General features: G+C 34.8%; 2 protein-coding genes across 2 annotated transcripts; both read left to right on the forward strand.

Moving 5' to 3' along the window:
• The first annotated feature begins 6,328 nt into the window (after nt 1-6,328).
• LOC109182660 lies at nt 6,329-8,056 on the forward strand. Its single transcript, XM_019332810.1, has 3 exons — nt 6,329-6,338; nt 6,450-7,628; nt 7,737-8,056. Exons 1-3 carry the CDS (start codon nt 6,329-6,331, stop codon nt 8,054-8,056), a joined length of 1,509 nt encoding a protein of 502 aa, XP_019188355.1.
• A 4,349-nt stretch (nt 8,057-12,405) lies between these two features.
• On the forward strand, nt 12,406-17,149 carry LOC109182914 (anthranilate synthase alpha subunit 2, chloroplastic-like). Its single transcript, XM_019333167.1, has 11 exons — nt 12,406-12,727; nt 12,813-12,997; nt 13,168-13,357; nt 13,661-13,812; nt 14,186-14,301; nt 14,399-14,645; nt 14,765-14,821; nt 14,989-15,141; nt 15,860-15,940; nt 16,211-16,297; nt 16,530-17,149. The coding sequence occupies exons 1-11, from the start codon at nt 12,559-12,561 to the stop codon at nt 16,851-16,853; spliced, it is 1,761 nt and encodes a 586-aa protein (XP_019188712.1). The 5' UTR covers nt 12,406-12,558; the 3' UTR covers nt 16,854-17,149.
• The last annotated feature ends 841 nt before the right edge of the window (nt 17,150-17,990 follow it).

Consider the following 17,990-nt stretch of genomic DNA (forward strand, 5'->3'; position numbering starts at 1 on the left):
ACAGAAAACAGGCGACGTTCTCAAAAAAATCATTTGGCGATTGGGCATACTGGCAGAGAACGGACGACGTTCTCAAAAATCATGGTGGAGAGAAATACTAGACGTTTGGGATTAAACTGAGAACTGGATACGCTCTCGGGAATCACTAAAGAGCTATTAAACGCATAACCGGGAAATGGAGCAAACAACAAACAAGAAAACAGAAGGAGTATATTAGAAATCGTCATTACAACACCCAAGCAATCAAAAAAGAAGAAAAAAAAACTGTTACATGTCATCTGGAAGGCAGGCAATAACATCCCTTCGCTCGGTTCATCCTGGCAACAAAATTCATCTGCTCTTGGACCTACACTATCCAGCTGCCCAGAAGACACATCAACATTGGAAATACCAGCCAGCGCTTGAAGGTTGGTGGTCGAGTCCAGATAATCAAGGTCAATGGAATCTCGCACTACTCACTTAAGCCCTGCGACAATCCAAAACTAGGAGAAAGACGAGTTAGGAGTAAGTTGCGACTCAAAAGATGAATACAGTACTACATGCATCACATTGACATGGAAAAAGAAACAACTAAATAAATAGCAAGAAAAAGACTCAACTGATAATAGACAAGAGACAAGAAGAACTACCAAACAACCAAAAGTAGATGAGGTCAGGTCCGAAATAATTGACCGACCGGTCAGACAGATGACCATTTGGCCCGCTACCGTCTAAGACCAATCGGTCACTTAGCACTGGCGGCAAGGGAGCCCCCGTCCACTCTCCAATCACCCAAAAACAAAAATAAAAAAGGGATCGGAGTGAAAGAAAAGTTGTGTGTGACCTGCTGGTCACGCCCAACTAGGTGACTGGTCCCGGTCACACAGTTGACCAATCGGTTGGTCACAGAGTGACCAACCGACTAGTCCAACCGAACCAATCAGTTAAAAGAAAAAAAACAATTAAAGAAGAACCCTAGGAGTTACAAAGGTGAAAGAAAAGAAAAATCAAGAGAGTGGCTCACCCGCAGCTGTGACCATGTTGGCGTCGGAAAGAGGGGCAGAATAGAAGAAGAGTACAAAGCCAGGTCGTCTAGAGAAAGAGTAGAGAAAGAGGGTGAGGGGAAGAAATGAGAAGATCCATGGAGATGAGTAAGGTGGGGAGTTATCACCTCAGATGCAGATATGCTGGGGAAATTCAGAAATCCACTATCAATCTTCACTCGCTAGTATTGGCTCCTTTCACAAAGCCTTGCTCCTTGCGTGAATCAGTATGCATATAAGCACAGTTGGCCACCTTTCTTTTCCACCGCTACGGACTAGGCAGATATATAGTACATATACATTGATAGGAATATTTTTGTAAGTTTTGATGAGCCAAATGTATCTTTAGATCCCCTTAGTTTTTAAGTCTTTGGTACAAGCATCATAAATCAGAATATTGAAATCAGAAGGAATCTACCATAGGAAGAACAAAATTAATTTGAGAAATTAATTTTGGTCCTACGAGTATTCATCCGTGAAAGAAGCATAAAGTAATGGCGTTGCAAGGAATGATCGGATGAGCCTAACGGCGAAATGGTAGAGGTCCTTACTCTAAATGATCACACCCGAGATTGATTCCCCCCAAGGACCTATGTTTTTAATAAGGCAAATTTTTGAAGGAGCTCGATGTGTGCTCAAAAGAGCACAATGTGTCCGAAGGAGCACGATGCTCACCAAAAGAGCACAATGTGACCAATTCTGCTAAGAAGCACAATGCTGATAAGAAGCACAATGCTGCTAAGGAGCACAATGCCACCTAAGAAGCACAATGTTGTCTAAGAAGCACAATGTTGTCAGAAGAGCACAATGTAAAGAAGCACAATGTTCAAAGTCAAGGAGCACGATGTTCAAGTCAAAGGAGCACAATGTGGCAAAAGAGCAAGATGATCAGAAATTGGATAAATTCGAAGGAATTTACTCCAAGTCCACCCACATGCCACAAGACTCCAAAATTGCCTGAAAGACATTTGATCAGAACGAAAAAATATTTATGAAGGCATGAATATAAAAACTTATCCTAGAAATAAATTCTATCTGATGAATTTATTTCAAAGATTCGTTGGATATTCAAATTGACAATTAAAGTAATATTTTTAGAAACAACTAGAAAATCAAAGTTGTGCTAGAAATAATTACTTTGTCAGGCAAGTTGACAAATCAAATCAAAATTGAAGATCTACTACTGTCAACAATATCAGGCTATGAAGATTCAAATTTCAAATATCAAATTATCTCACTCCAACGGATATATTTGATTGACTATAAAAAGCCATGAAGACTTGAAGACAAATGGCGTGAGAAGAATAGAGAAAAACGAGATAGAATACAAGTGCAAAATTCAAAAGTGCTAGTGCTCAAAATATTCTAAGAGACTTAGTCTGAATAGTCTCAAATCTAGTTGGAGAGAGGAATACAAATCCTTGTATTTGTAAATTGTAGAAAGAGTATAGCTGTGTGCAAAATACTCTAGTGAGTGTAGCTGTGTGCAAAACACTCGTAGTTGCTAAGTGTAGCTGTGTGCAAGACACTTAGTTGGCGTTGAGTATAGCTGTGTGCGAAATACTCGGGAGTTGAGTGTAGCTGTGTGCGAGACACTCGGAGCAGGGTGTAGCTGTGTGCAAGACATCCGGAAGAAGTGCCTGTGTAGCACTTGTTCACTATTGTAACTGTGTGTGGAAAATAGTGAATTTCTCCTAGACGTGAAAGGAGAAAAGTGGACTAGGAAGATTACGCCACTTCCGAACCACTATAAATTGCCTCTCTCATTTACATACCGCACTTACATTATTTGCTATATCTATCTATCTCATCCGACTAACCCGTTTACTATTCACAGTTAATCTTAATCATCCGGGTTTAGTGTGTTCTCACGTATACATGTGACTCAAACTTCTCAAGCTTAAATAGTGATTTATTCTAAGCAAGTTTGACGTGCTGCATGTAACATTCGTCACACGGTCGAAGTGATACGATATTTATTTACAATCTTGAATATTGTCATTATATATTGAGTGAACCATCTCCTTTATATATTCAAGATATCTCTGTCACTTTACATATCATTTGTACCTAACTTACTTATACATGCACACTTAATTTACTAGTTGGGCACAACTCTTTACTATTATTCCGCTGTGCAGTACAAACTTGCTCTATTTACTTATTACTTAGAGTTGAAGTTACCAAAGAGTTATTTGATTTGAAAAAGCTTGAAAGTCTATTCACCCCCCCCCCCCTCTAGACTTTCACCACCCTATCGGGACCAACATACATATATGTGTCTTATAGCCCAAGGCCTATGTTTAAGTTACTTCGCACGAGGGGAGTGTGTATATATGTACAAAGTATACATGTCCGGACCAGTGGTTACTTCGTAGGTGTTGTAATCAATGTTGCAGTCTATGTATCTCCTCTGCCATCTTGCCATCCTATGTACCTCATCTGCCAGACACGTAGAAGCATACAAAAGTGATACCACCCTCTAATTTGTCTTTACATATATGTGTAGGTAGTGCTCACTGGTTATTTGCATGTTAGAGTACGGGGCTGCGTGAAACCTTAATTCAATGTACTTGTGTACACAGCACATACAAATTTTCCTTCCTTTCACTTCACAGGTCATGTATTATATATATATATATATATATATATATATATATATATATATATAAAAGGAACTTTGTGCATCCTTCAAGAGCCACCTCCTGCCAGACAACCTATACCACTTCCTGTTCCAGATCCTGAGCCTGGAAAAAAAAAAAAAAACCGCAGGCAAGTTTCTTCTGCTGTTTTGGGGCTATAATTTTGCTATTTGATTTCTTTAGTCCGCTTGTGGGTAAGACTTCAAAGAAGAGAGTTGTCTCCCAGAATGCAGTTCTCTTTGGAAGTCTTTGTAATGAGTTCCTGCACATGCCTTTGAAGCTGACCTGTTGAAGATATGGTTTCTTTGCGTGCAAGAATGTATATACACATGACTAGCGCAGCTTTATCCATTGCTCTCTATCCTCCTTTTTTCACCGTTTGCACAGATATATGCAATACCCCAGTGGACCAAGTGAATGTACGTAAGTATACAATATTATGCATTTATTGTATGTATTGTCAGGTCTAAATAAGCATATATGGGTAGAGTAGGATGTGATTACTTTATGGAGATTCCATATAGAGAAGAAGTAGGTGTTGCAGTAAGATCGGAAACAGAAGACATAAAGACTATATATATATATATATATATATATATATATATATATATAAGAACGCTCATATGCGGCGGGGTCTTACGGTGCGACGGTGCGGTCAAATTCCAGAATACACCAACAGTGTTAACAATATGCACCAACAGTGTAATAAAAACACACCCCAATGAAATGTAATAAATCACAAAATACACCACAGACTCAAAAAAACACATCATATAACTCACCACCCCCAATGGTGTATTTCCGAACAGTGTATGGTGTTTTTACTCACACCTAATGGTGTGTGTTTGGTGATGCAGGGCTCTGTTTACTCTGTTTTGTGTGGTGTATTTCCTAACGTTGATGGTGCATATTTGGTGAACTATTGGTGTTGCCGCACCGTAAGAAATAACCGCACCGTAAGACACTGCCGCACCTGAATAACCGAATAACCCACCTCTCTATATATATATATATATATATATATATATATATATATATATATATATTATACTAATGAAAGGGCTGTCGGATACAAACCTGTAAGGCTGAATAACCGAATGCAAGCTGCGCAACCTGCAAGATTAGAGCAGACATGGAAAACAAAGCTTCCTGAATATTTCTATCGGTGAAGTTGAAGCAAAGAGCAGCGCCTGAAATTTCCTTTGAGGGGATGCACTGGAAATCTGCCTAGCACGGACCCGAGCTCGCCATTCGCTGTCGCTGCAAGTCTCGGACACCACAGCGATGACTTCCCTTAGCCAAATATTGCTTGCAGAGAAATGGCCGTGCTTCACCAACAAGAAGGGAAGAGAAATGGCTTGAGAGGATGCAGAGAGAGTTTTCCTATGTCTTATGGTATTTTGAACTTGGTTTGTTCTTACAAAGCTTCTATCGATCTTGTTCCTTTTCAGCTGTTTCGCAAGACTTTGGCTTTGCAAGTTCTAAAACTGACAAACAGGACATGACCCTATGGATAAAACGGATCTTCTCTGCTTAGCTTTGACTTCCCTGGACCCACTTGAGAGTATGACAGCATATAAGACGCATTAATATTAGGGCCGTATTTTAAGTTTTGGTGGCCCTGTTCTAGTAAATAAATGTGGCCCTACCAAAATCATAATTTTTAAAACTAATACATGCAAGTTTCGAACCTTTGACCTCCAAGTTAAAATACAATAAATACACATTCTTACCATCTCTTCATAAAACCTTTAAAGTTTAATTGAAAACTTTTTAATTTTTATTTTTAAACTAGCTAGGTAAAAATTAAATATTGAACCTCTAAATTTTGGGGCCCCTCTAAAATTGGGGGCCCTGTGCGGTAGCCCAGCTTGCACAGCCTAAAATCCGGCCCTGATTAATATATGTATATACTACATATGCCTACGTTGATAACAATAGCTATAAACACTGGAGCTTTTAAGGGTTTCCTGTTCATAATGGAGTTAACGCCATTATTACTTTTTGCTACTAGTAGCATTATTATCATTTTTATCACTATTATTATTATTAACATCATTAGTTTTTCTATCATTTTTATTATGGTTATTATTGTTATTATCAGACGAGGAAATAGTTCGAGATACTTTCCTGAGATATCGACTCCTCGAAATCTCAAGAAAGTGGAGGACTGGATGATGGATAGTAATACTAGGCCAGGACCACTCGGACCGGCCCAAGAAAGCAACTGGATCAAGGAAGCCCAAGAAAGACACATGACACAGAGCAACCCAATAGTTTCTCAAAGATTGGATCTGTTACTACTAATATAATTAGAATTGGACTCATTATTTATAGTATAATAAAACTAGGTCTCATTATGTAACTAAGACTCTCAATATGAGGCAGTCTAGAATTTTTATTCCTTGTAGGGCTCTAGGCCCAAAATATGTATAAATAGACCACTCACATAGAGGAGAAAGGGAGAACTCTCAGCAATTCACGAGCAATACTCATCAATACAACATTCCTATATTTTCGCCATATATTTCTCCTATATTCTCGTTACTCTAACGGTAGTGTTGGCCTGCCGTTGACTGCCCAGAAGTCATAAAACCAACAAGTACGTTGAGCTGGAACTGTCGTGACTTGGGTAATCCACGAACAGTTCGAGAAATTGTAGACATGGTGTCCAGTAAGAAACCCGACTTTGTATTTTTAATGGAAACCATGGTAGGCCGGGATCACGCAGAGCGACTCCGGGTGAAACTTGGTTTTGATGGTCTTTTTTATGTTGACAATACAGGTTTGAGTGGTGGTTTGGCGTTATTGTGGAGGACGAATGGTACGGCAAGTTTGTTGAGCTACTCAAAAAATTATGTGGATGTGGAGGTGAGCATGCCAGGTTTTGATAAATGGAGAATGACAGGTTATTATGGATTCGCTCAGAGGGGAAGACAAAACGACTCTTGGGGACTCATCAGATCATTATCTCACCGCTCTGAGTTACCATGGGTTGTTATAGGGGATTTTAATGATCTCTTATATCAGTATGAGAAGCGAGGGGGGAATCCCCATCCAGAGGCACTATTACGTGGCTTTGGAGACACTATTGACGAATGTGGTTTGGCTCAATTGCCTATGCAGGGGTATCCATTTACATGGGAAAGGGGGGAAGGGACTGTGGACTGGATTGAGGAGAGGTTGGATAAGGTATTAGTTACCCAGGAATGGCGTGAAGTGGTAAGAGATGCCAGTGTCTTGAATATTCTAACCCGACGCTCGGATCATTCTGCTCTTTTCCTTGGGATTCTGAATCTTCGGGAAAGGGCGGGTGGTGGGAGGAGAGGGTTCCGTTTTGAGATGGCTTGGCTTCATGATGAGGGTTGTAGGGGTGTAGTTGAGAGGACATGGACTGAGGGGAGGGATAGAGGATTACAGGCCTGTACCGAGCTCTGTGGCAACAGGTTATCACGATGGGGAGGTGATTGGTTCCATAAATTTGGTGAGCAAGCTATGTGTCTCCGTAAGGAGCAATTGCGATTACGTGGATGTATGGACCATGCATCATTAACTGAATATCAGCGCCTAGAGGAGCGCCTTGCTCGAATAGAAATACATGAGGATGCGTATTGGAAACAAAGGGCAAAACAGCACTGGCTCAAGGGGGCAGATGCGAACACGAAACTCTATCACATGTATGCCTCTCACCGTAAAAAGAAGAATACAATTTCTAAAATTATGAATGATAATGGGGATTGGGTGGAAGGGGGGGCCATGAGGGATGTTATTTTTTATTATTACCGGGATATTTTCTCATCAAGTCAAGCCAAAAGAGATGAAAATTTTTATGCCAATATCTTGCCCCGGGTATCACAAACACAGAATGATGCCCTATTGCGCCCTTTTGAGAGTACTGAGGTAAAAACAGCGCTGTTTGCCATGTTTCCGGACAAGGCACCTGCCCCGGATGGAATGAATCCGGGTTTTTATCAACATTTTTGGGATGTGGTGGGAGGGGATGTGTCGGATTTTATTGTGAATTGTCTAAATACTCGGTCCTTCCCGACTAGTTTGAATGACACTGATATAGTTTTAATACCAAAGAAGAAAAACCCAGAGTTGGTCTCAGATCTTAGGCCCATAGCATTGAGTAATGTGGTATACAGGGTCATGGCTAAGATGATTACGGCTAGGATGAAGCTGTTAATGGATGAAATTATTTCTGATACACAGAGTGCATTTATACCTGACAGATTGATTACGAATAATATTCTAATTGCTGCAGAGGTTGATCACTATTTGAACAGGAAACAGTATGGTATGGTGGGGTGGGGTGCTTTAAAGCTGGATATGGCGAAAACATATGACTGTATGGAGTGGCCCTTCTTGCGTAATATGTTAATAGCATAGGATTTTGATGGTAGATGGGTGGATCTTACCAAATATTTTATACAAATATAGGAAATATTAATATTTTGTTCAATACTTTCATATGATAATCTACAATACACATCTCACAACAAATGAAACATGTAGGGGAAAAACTACCACTACCAAATATCAATATGTGCTTTTAAGATAAAAAGTTCATAGTATCCCAATAATATATACAACAAGACAAATCTAAAGCTTCCTACACTATAATCTCATTGCACGATATATCCCTCTATGCGATACCACCAGTAACCCAATTGCACATGACACACTACCAATAAAAACTAAAATAAAAAAGATGACATGCACTGAAGATGAAGACAGTGACAATGCTACCCAAAAGAGAATTAAGAATAATTAAAAAATTTAAATCAAAAGTAGTATTTATTTAGACTATTACTTTTAGACTAAGTATTTAGACTAACATTATTACAGAGTCGCAAACATTTATTTTAGTGACATTTATAATCAATCTCTCATATATTATCTTGCATTTATATACTTTAAATTACCGATTTAATAAATAAAAAAATTCAACATTGATTTAGCTATGCGTGACCATCTCCAATATAATATTGCATTGATATACTTTGAAATACTTATTTAAAAATAATTATTGGGCATTATCCCATTCGCGCAAAACGCGTAAAAAAACTAGTATTAACAATGCAAACCTTACATAATATTCACGTATGCAATACCATAATTATTCAATATTACAATTAATGCATTTTAATTAATTTCCATTAAAAATTTATTTACCAAATAAGATTTATTAATTATTTGACCAATAAAATATTTAATTAGTTGAGCGAAAAAATGATGTAGGGAAATTTTGCATATATATATATATATATATATATATATATATATATATATATATATATATATATTATTCTTACGTTAATATTCTTATGTTTATTTGTTTTATTCTTTGTTATTAATATTAATATTTTGTAGCCATAAATTTACTGTAATATTTTATTCTATGTTATTAATTATTACATTTATTTAGTAGTCATAAATTTACGGTAATTATTACGTTCATAGTCTAAATATTTTTTGCCAATTCAGAATTCCTATTAAAATAATAATATTTCCATATAAAATTACGGTAATTATTATGTTCATAGTCTAAATATTTTTTGCCAATTCACAATTTCTATTAACATAATAATATTTCTATATAAATTTACGTTAATTATTACGTTCATAGTCTAAAATTCTTTTGCCAATTCACAATTTCTATTTACATAATAATATTTTCATAATTAATTAGTCTAATCATAATTAAGGACCACACAATATTACAATACAATATTACCAATTTTCATGCATTATTTTCTTACCAAATAAAAATTATCATTACTTTGACGAGTAAAATAAGTTTGGTCGGAAAAATGGTAAAAGGAAGATTTTATTTTTAATTATATAATAATAATAATAATAATAATAATAATATAAATATAGATTTTTATAATTAATTAGTATAATCATGATTAAGAACCACATAATATTACCAAATATTACAATGCAATATTACCAATTTTCATGCATCATTTTCTTACCAAATAAAAATCATCATTACTTTAACCAGTAAAATAAGTTGGGGCGGGAAAATGGTAGAAAGAAGAATTTATTTTTAATTATATATATATATATATATATATATATATATATATATATATATATATATGAATTAACTCAATCTTCCATGAATTAATTATGTAAATTCATATATACATATAGTAAACTATTTGATGGAAAAAAAAAGGGAAATTTAGTTTAGCTTCAATTTGAGTTATTCCTATCTACAATTTCTACCATTCTAATAACAGCCAATAATGTTAGGCCCTTAACTGGAACAAAAAAAAATGTCGGTAGTATTATTTCTTAAAATGAATGGTCCATATTATTTTGATTTTAGCATTTTTAATGGTTTTCCTTATTTACCATCTATTATATTATTTTTTTCCCTTAAACAACCTAAATTCCGTTAGTATAAACTTTAGTAACGGAATATTCTGTTAACTATTTATTATTTTTAACTTACTCATTAATTTATATAAGAAAGGTCTAAGGTTCAAACCACATCCCAATTAGAGTTGGCATAATTGTTAAACATATACTACGAATACGTTAAAATAGATTTAAAAAAAATATATAATCTAAAATTTAACATAAACTTTGTTCAAATAATTAGTCCAGCTAAATACATAACATTCAAAGTTAAGCATCAAAGATTATAAATCAAGAACTTTAAAAATCATTTGATTTTTATGCATTTAAAAAAAAAAAAAACAAATTTACCAAGATCATGTGGTCTAATGGTACTCGGGTTGGACTTCCATTTGGAAGGTTGTGAGTTTGAACCTTAGTAGAGGTGTTATTGGCTCTTTGTGTTTTAGTCAGTAAAAAAGAAACAAATTTAGGTTAATTTTTTTTTTCCGTTTAATTAATCTTCTTTTGATTATTTAGATCAAAACAAAACTACCAAGACTATGTGGTCTGATGGTACTGGGGTTGGATTTTTATTTGGAAGGTTGTGAGTTTGAGGCTCAGTAGAGGCGTTATTGGTATTTTGTGTTTCAGTAGTTTGAGAAAAGATCATAACAAAACTTAATATTTCAATTATACTTTTGCATTATTGGTATGATTTAGGTCGTTATGGTATTAATATTTTTTGTATGTATTTTTATAATGGTACCATTGTACATTATTTTACAAATATTATACTATTATTTTTTTATTGGACAAAATTGTTCTTACATCATTGTCAGACCTACGCGACCTAACTACAAAGTTGTTGATCATACATACATACAATTACAACTGGACTCAAAAACAGTAGGACCAATTTCTAACGAATTGACAATGTTGACATCACATTGGCTCCAATTGAATAAGTTTACACATCAGAATTTTATCAATGCATGAAAACTTCTAAAGAAATTTGTAAGTTAATTTTTACTATATCATTATAATAATATCTATTGTAGTTATATAATTTGAATTATTTATTATTATCCTCTATTGACATGACTTGTATCAATTGTACAAACTCTCAAAACAATTTGTCTCAACAACGAATGTAAATTAAAAAAAGTCAATGATTTCATTATTGTTGATGAAAAGTATGTATGCCACTTTATTACTCTTATTAAATTATAAATAAAGTAGTAGCTATAACAAAAAATAATACATATGCATTTAATTAATTTAGAATTAGATGTCTATAAAATGCCTTTATTTAAAAAAAATATTCATTATAAAAACATTTAAAAAGATATATAATTTCATTAGTTATATTATATTTATTTTCTACAATTCAAAGATTCATTACCTTCAATTTTTTTAATTTATTATATTCACTACATTGTCCATTGTCCTTCTTTTTACATTATTTAAAGCTTTCTATACCATAATCTCATTGCACGATGAATTCATCTATGCTACCACCAGTAACCCAATTGTACATGACATGCTACCAATAAAAAAGAAAGAAAGAGGACATGTATTGAAGATGCAAACAATGACAATGCTCCCCAAAAGAGAATTAAAAAGAATTAGAGAAATTTAAACCAAATAGTATTTATTTAGACTATCGTTTTTAGACTAAGTATTTAGACTAGTGTTATTACAAAGTTGCAAACGTTTATTTTAGTGATAATAAAATCAATCTCTCATATATTATCTTGCATTTATATATTTTAAATTACTGGTTTAAATAAACAAATTCAATATTTATTTACCTATGCATGAACATCTTCGATATAATATTGTATTGATATACTTTGAAATACTTATTTAAAAATAATCATTGGGCATTATTCCAACTAGTTTTATAATAAAAATGTTGATACACATAATATATAAATAAGGTAATGTAACGGAAGCAATAATGGAAATAAGACGAGAAGATTTTGGTTAGAGCAAAGCGCCGATAACGTGTTGAAAGAATATCCAGAATAGACAAGGGGGAAAAGAGTCGTCTCATTCATTCTTTCTATTGTAAGAATACATATATATACAAGGTAATATAACGGAAGCAATAATGAAAATAATTATAGTTGCAATACTATATGATAATATTCATAATAAGTATAATATTTATAACAATTGTTAATTTAAAATTCTTCTATAAGAGTTAGGATCTGATGGGTTGATTATTAATTCAAAATTAAGAGTTACCATGAATTTTAACACGTGAATGCAATTTTCAGTGTGGAATTCTTCTATTATTGCATTTGCTTCCGTTCCGTATAGACTAGTTTTGAGGGGGAGGGAGCAATAAATACTTTTACCAAACGGTTCCTATAAATTCCCCAGTCCAAGACTATTCCTAACTTCAAAATCTTACTCCTTTTGAAGTAAAAGCCGAACTTCTCTCTCAGAAATCCTTGTGCGCTGTTCATTCTGTGCATTGCAACTCCTATATAAAATTCCAGTTTTGAACTCTCAAATGCTCTGACTAGAAAATGGAAACCCTAGCTCTCTCTCGCTTTCCGCTCAGCTCCGCCCATCGCTCCGGCATTACCTCCCGCCACCGCACTGCCTCTAAATCCTCTGTTTCTCTCTTCGCCTCCTCCTCGGCCGCCCGCTTCCCGATTATCAAATGCGCCGCCATCTCTGCCCCTCCTTCATTAGGTACTCTCTCTTTGCGTTTTGCTCGTGTTTGTTTCGATTTGATGATTCGTCCGTTTGTTGTTTTAAAATGTTGCGGATTTTGCAGTCGACCATTCGGAGAAATTCAAGGAAGCTGCGCAGCACGGGAATTTGATTCCTCTCTTCAGGTCAATTTTCTCTGATCACTTGACTCCGGTGCTCGCTTACCGATGTTTGGTGAAGGAAGATGACAGGGATGCGCCCAGCTTCTTGTTCGAGTCTGTGGAGCCTGGTCTTGATGCTTCTGCTGTCGTAAGTTTCATTTAGTCTCCCTCCTTATTCTTTGAGAAAATGCAGGATGATAACAACAACAATAAGTTGCTTAAATATTCCTGTCATTTCGGTATCTAGTTCGTGTAGAGAGAAAAAAAATTTAAAGAAGCAACTTAATCTTTTGTGTAACAACGAATTCATTATGTTAGGGGAGGTATAGTGTGATTGGTGCTCAGCCAACTATGGAGATTGTTGCAAAAGAAAACATGGTGACTATTATGGACCACCATCAAGGAAAAAGGACAGAAGAATATGCAGAGGATCCGATGGTCATTCCCCGTAGGATTATGGAGAACTGGAACCCTCAACGTCTGGATGAACTCCCTGAGGCATTTTGTGGTAATGGACTGTTGTCTTTATGTATGTTTTTGTGCAGCTTGTGTTTATTCTGGAAAATCAGTAAGCATCTGAGTTAGTACTGTGAAAGAAGCTTTAACCTTTTAATTTGCCTCGCCTAGGATTTTATGCTCCATTTGGTGTATTGATTTTTATGTTCCTTTATTACCAGCTTGTGTGTATGTAGCACTTGCACCAGAGTGAAAACATAGTTTAGCTTATAGTTCATACTGGACATCACCTACCTTCAGAATTGTTATTCATTGTGATTTACAGTTATTTGACATTGCATTCTTTTTCTAACAGGTGGTTGGGTTGGCTACTTCTCTTATGATACAGTACGCTATGTTGAGAAGAAGAAACTGCCATTCTCAAAAGCCCCTCTGGATGATCGAAACCTTCCTGACCTTCATATAGGACTTTATGATGATATTATTGTGTTTGATAGTGTGGAAAAGGTTATATCTTATATCCTAAATGTTTAGTATTTCCATAGATATGTTGTCTTACTCATAATATTAACAGCAGTTTTTTGGAGCTACTATTTCTCTTCTGTATTTTTGTTTGTTTGTTTGTTTCCTTTTGAATGCGGACATTTCAATGAATCCTAAATATTTTTATGAATATATATTTTAAATTTTGCTTAGTATTTCCCCATTTAGGATTACCTTGGTAGATTTTTTTAATAAAATAATACAGTATTTTCCAATAATCAAAATTTCACTTCTGCATTTGTTTAAGAAACATCAGTGTTGCTAGATTGATAATTATTGCAGCTATTAAGGTGTGTAATAGTTTACTTTTACTTCTTTTTCTTTTTTTAAATATCAGAAAGCATATGTCATACACTGGGTGCAGTTGGATCGTTTTTCTTCAGTTGAAGAGGCCTATAATGATGGAATGAACCGATTAGAAGCTCTTATGTCTAGGGTGCACGATATAGTGCCGTAAGTTGTCTACTTCATTTTTGATAGGCCATGTGGTTGTCTTTGTTGTTGTTGTTGTTGTTGCTCTGACTAAGTATATTTTACATATTAATTTCAGTCCTAGGCTGGCTGCGGGATCAATCAATTTACATACTGGCCTCTTTGGTTCTAAATTGAAGAACTCAACAATGACTAGCAAAGAATATCAAAAGGCTGTTTTGAAAGCAAAAGAGCACATCGTAGCTGGGGACATTTTCCAAATAGTTCTCAGTCAAAGGTTTGAAAGGAGAACATTTGCTGATCCATTTGAGGTATACCGGGCATTGAGAATTGTAAACCCCAGCCCGTATATGACTTATTTACAGGTCTGTATGCTGTTTTCTTTCAGCAAAATCTGTCTCTTGGATTTCATTAATCTGTGTGTGCGTACATATGAATCAAATATATTTACTTAACAATTCTAATTATATTTTATTATTATCAGGCGAGGGGGTGTATTTTAGTTGCTTCAAGTCCTGAGATTCTTACTAGAGTTAAGAAGGTAATCAATATAATTGCTAGTAAGTAAATAAACCTGTTTTGCTTAATTTCTGAGCTAATCTCATGTTTTGTTTACTTAAATTCATTTTCAGCTTTATATGGCATCTCTTATTTACTTATCCTTTAGATCAGCTCACTTCAATAACCTCAGCATTATCATTCTTTTAGGGAAAAATCACAAATCGACCATTAGCAGGGACTGTCAGGAGAGGAAAAACACCTAAAGAAGACCATATGCAGGAAAAGATTCTTTTGAATGATCAAAAGCAGTGTGCAGAGCACATAATGTTGGTTGACTTGGGAAGAAATGATGTGGGAAAGGTTAAGTGCTTTTTAAATCTGACTTTACTAAATATATACCAAGAAACATCAACTAGATAATCTTTTCAAAGCCGATTTCCAGAAGCATGATCAACTTTGTAAATGTATTTGTAATTAGTTTCCTACTTTCCTAATATGAATGTCTAAATTTTTAAATAATGAAAAAGCATACTCATATGAATGGCTTTGAGCTCATTTCCTCCATTATAGAGTTTCTTGATTTTTATCTTCAAATTGCATTGTGTATATCATTGGACTCCAGAGATTCTTTAGATTACACTTTGTTAGTGTGTTTTGTGATTCTTGCTAATCTTCAAATTGCTTCATTAGAATCTTGAAGGATCAAAGTGCATGTAGTTATTTGTTCCTGATAATGAGCTTACTTTTTCTAAACATCTAATTATTTGATTTTTCATGTTACTTCTGTTCATTAATCCTATTAAACATTCTCCAATTCTGTTTATATAAACTGCTTGGAAGCTGATTGTTAAGGAATTGAGGATGCACCGCATCCTCTTAACCAATCCTTTGTATTCTCATCTAATAAAGAGAAGCAATCAGCATCTCTCATTTGATTATTTTACTTATTAAGTTCTTGGAGAATGCTGATTGCTTTTCCTTTTCATGCCTTCAACATCAATACCGCTCCAATGTTCCAAATATCTATGTTTCCTTGCTGTTATCATTTTCACTAATGCAGTCTTTTTTTATTCATCAGGTTTCTAAATTTGGTTCAGTGAATGTTGAGAAACTAATGAACATTGAACGCTATTCCCATGTCATGCACATCAGCTCCACGGTTTGTTCTTCCTCAGCCTGATATGCATCTTATAATTAGAATCAAAATTTATACTCGTTTAGAAGGAAAGTTGGTATACTTATTAGAATAATATGTCGTACTGTCACTAAAGATATTAGGTAATTATAGGAAGAGCATAGAACCATTAAGTTAAAACTGAGGTGAGCCATCCCATCTCTTTTACTGCCTATTTCACTGTGAAAACACATGTAGAAAGTGGATATGGTTGAATCTTGTTGTTTGTTCTGCTTCTTATGCCAAACTTTGCAGGTCACTGGAGATAAACTGGAAAATTTAAGTAGCTGGGATGTTTTGCGGGCTGCACTGCCTGTTGGAACTGTTAGCGGGGCTCCTAAGGTTCTTAATAATCTTTATCTTGTTTGTTGTGCTTCATGATATTTAAATGGTCATTGCACTTCATCTCATGATTCAATTTGAAATTTTCTATGGTAATACTGAGTTAACCACTCCATTGAACGAGAAGCTCAACGTGAAGAAAAATTACTACTGAGATTTTGTGCTGTCATTTTTTTTTTTAAATAATGGGGCATATACTTAACTTCTTTCCATTGTGATTGCTGTAAAATAGGTGAAGGCCATGGAATTGATCGATGAGCTGGAAGTAACAAGGCGTGGACCATATAGTGGTGGATTTGGAGGCATTTCCTTTTCTGGTGATATGGACATTGCCTTAGCTTTGAGAACCATTGTTTTCCCCACTGGAATGCGTCACGACACTATGTACTCTTACAAGGATGTGGATAAGCGACGAGATTGGGTTGCTCATCTCCAAGCTGGGGCGGGTATAGTTGCCGATAGTGATCCTGGTGATGAACAAAGAGAGTGTGAAAACAAAGCTGCAGCTCTTGCCCGAGCCATTGATCTCGCAGAGTCTTCATTTGTTGAGAAATAGTATCTTGGACTAGTGTAGAGGTCGTGGTTTCTAGCCGTGAAATACAGCGAAAAAACTCAAAAAAGTAAGTTTAGGAGAGTGAAGGGATGATAGGTCTTATTTGTTGTTCTTAGAATGCTTAGAGGGAATGACCCCGGCAATGCAAATCTCAGTGATTTCATCAATGTTTTGCTCATACTCTCCCCCTTTGAATGCTATGAGCGTTTTTGCCCGCCAGAACTTAGCCTTATGGATTGAGAAATATCCCAATATATAAACGATGAATCTATATATTATCAATACTTGAATTTGGTGAACTTGACTTCTTTTGGTATGTTGTAAGTTTTGTAAATTGTCAGAAATTTTTGACTGTGCAATTTAAAAAAAAAAAAAAAAAAAAAAGCAAGTTCATATAATGTTTATTTCATTTAAAATAAATATTTATTCAAATATTCATAAAATGACAATCATTATATCGTGGGGATCTGGTCCATAAAATAAATTATATATACAGAATTTGTGAATTACAAATTTATAAAACAAATACCTTTAAGTTCACCAAGTGGCTTGTGGTTCACTGGTAATCAATTGTTTTTTTATGTGGGAAGTCTAGGTTTCGAGTCTTGTTGTCGGCATAGTTTGTATGGATATCCCCTTCCTTTGTAATAAAAAGAAATACCTTTAAGTTCATAATAAAAATTTTGTTAATTTTCAACCAAATGTCCCTTAAAATTATACTATAATTATGATTACATGTCCAATACTTAATTTATGAACCTTTAATTAACTATTTACCTACCGTTTACTTATTATGTGTTGAAAAAATAGCATAAAATGACAGTTTAAGTGACTATTTTGTCGTACAAATATATGTGGGGTTCACTCCTGATTTGAGTCGGGTCAAAATATATTCGGGTTATTTGTAGTGAGACGAAAAGATTGATATACTATACGCTCAAAACAGGAAGAAATTTATTCTTAAAGTAGACTTGTAAATAGCCTTTGTTCCACATTCCACATTCGAAAAAGAGTAGATTTGCACCACTATATATACAATACCGTTTAAGAGAGAATTTGAATTTTATAACTTAGAAACTCTCTCCGCGCAAGAGGTACAAATCAAATCACAGAATAAACCTGAAAAAGACTTGACTTAAT

Source organism: Ipomoea nil, unplaced genomic scaffold (assembly GCF_001879475.1).
Source record: "Ipomoea nil cultivar Tokyo-kokei standard unplaced genomic scaffold, Asagao_1.1 scaffold1074, whole genome shotgun sequence".
Lineage (NCBI taxonomy): Eukaryota > Viridiplantae > Streptophyta > Magnoliopsida > Solanales > Convolvulaceae > Ipomoea > Ipomoea nil.

Excerpts from the sequence above, each read along its gene's own strand:
- LOC109182660 (XM_019332810.1), top strand. Across the intron at positions 7,629-7,736 it reads CCCGGATGGAATGAATCCGG|TTTTAATACCAAAGAAGAAA; the intron begins GTTTTTATCAAC and ends ACACTGATATAG.
- LOC109182914 (XM_019333167.1), top strand. The coding sequence starts at position 12,559 with ATGGAAACCCTAGCTCTCTCTCGCTTTCCGCTCAGCTCCGCCCATCGC. Across the intron at positions 14,302-14,398 it reads AGGGTGCACGATATAGTGCC|TCCTAGGCTGGCTGCGGGAT; the intron begins GTAAGTTGTCTA and ends TATTAATTTCAG. Across the intron at positions 14,822-14,988 it reads TTCTTACTAGAGTTAAGAAG|GGAAAAATCACAAATCGACC; the intron begins GTAATCAATATA and ends TCATTCTTTTAG.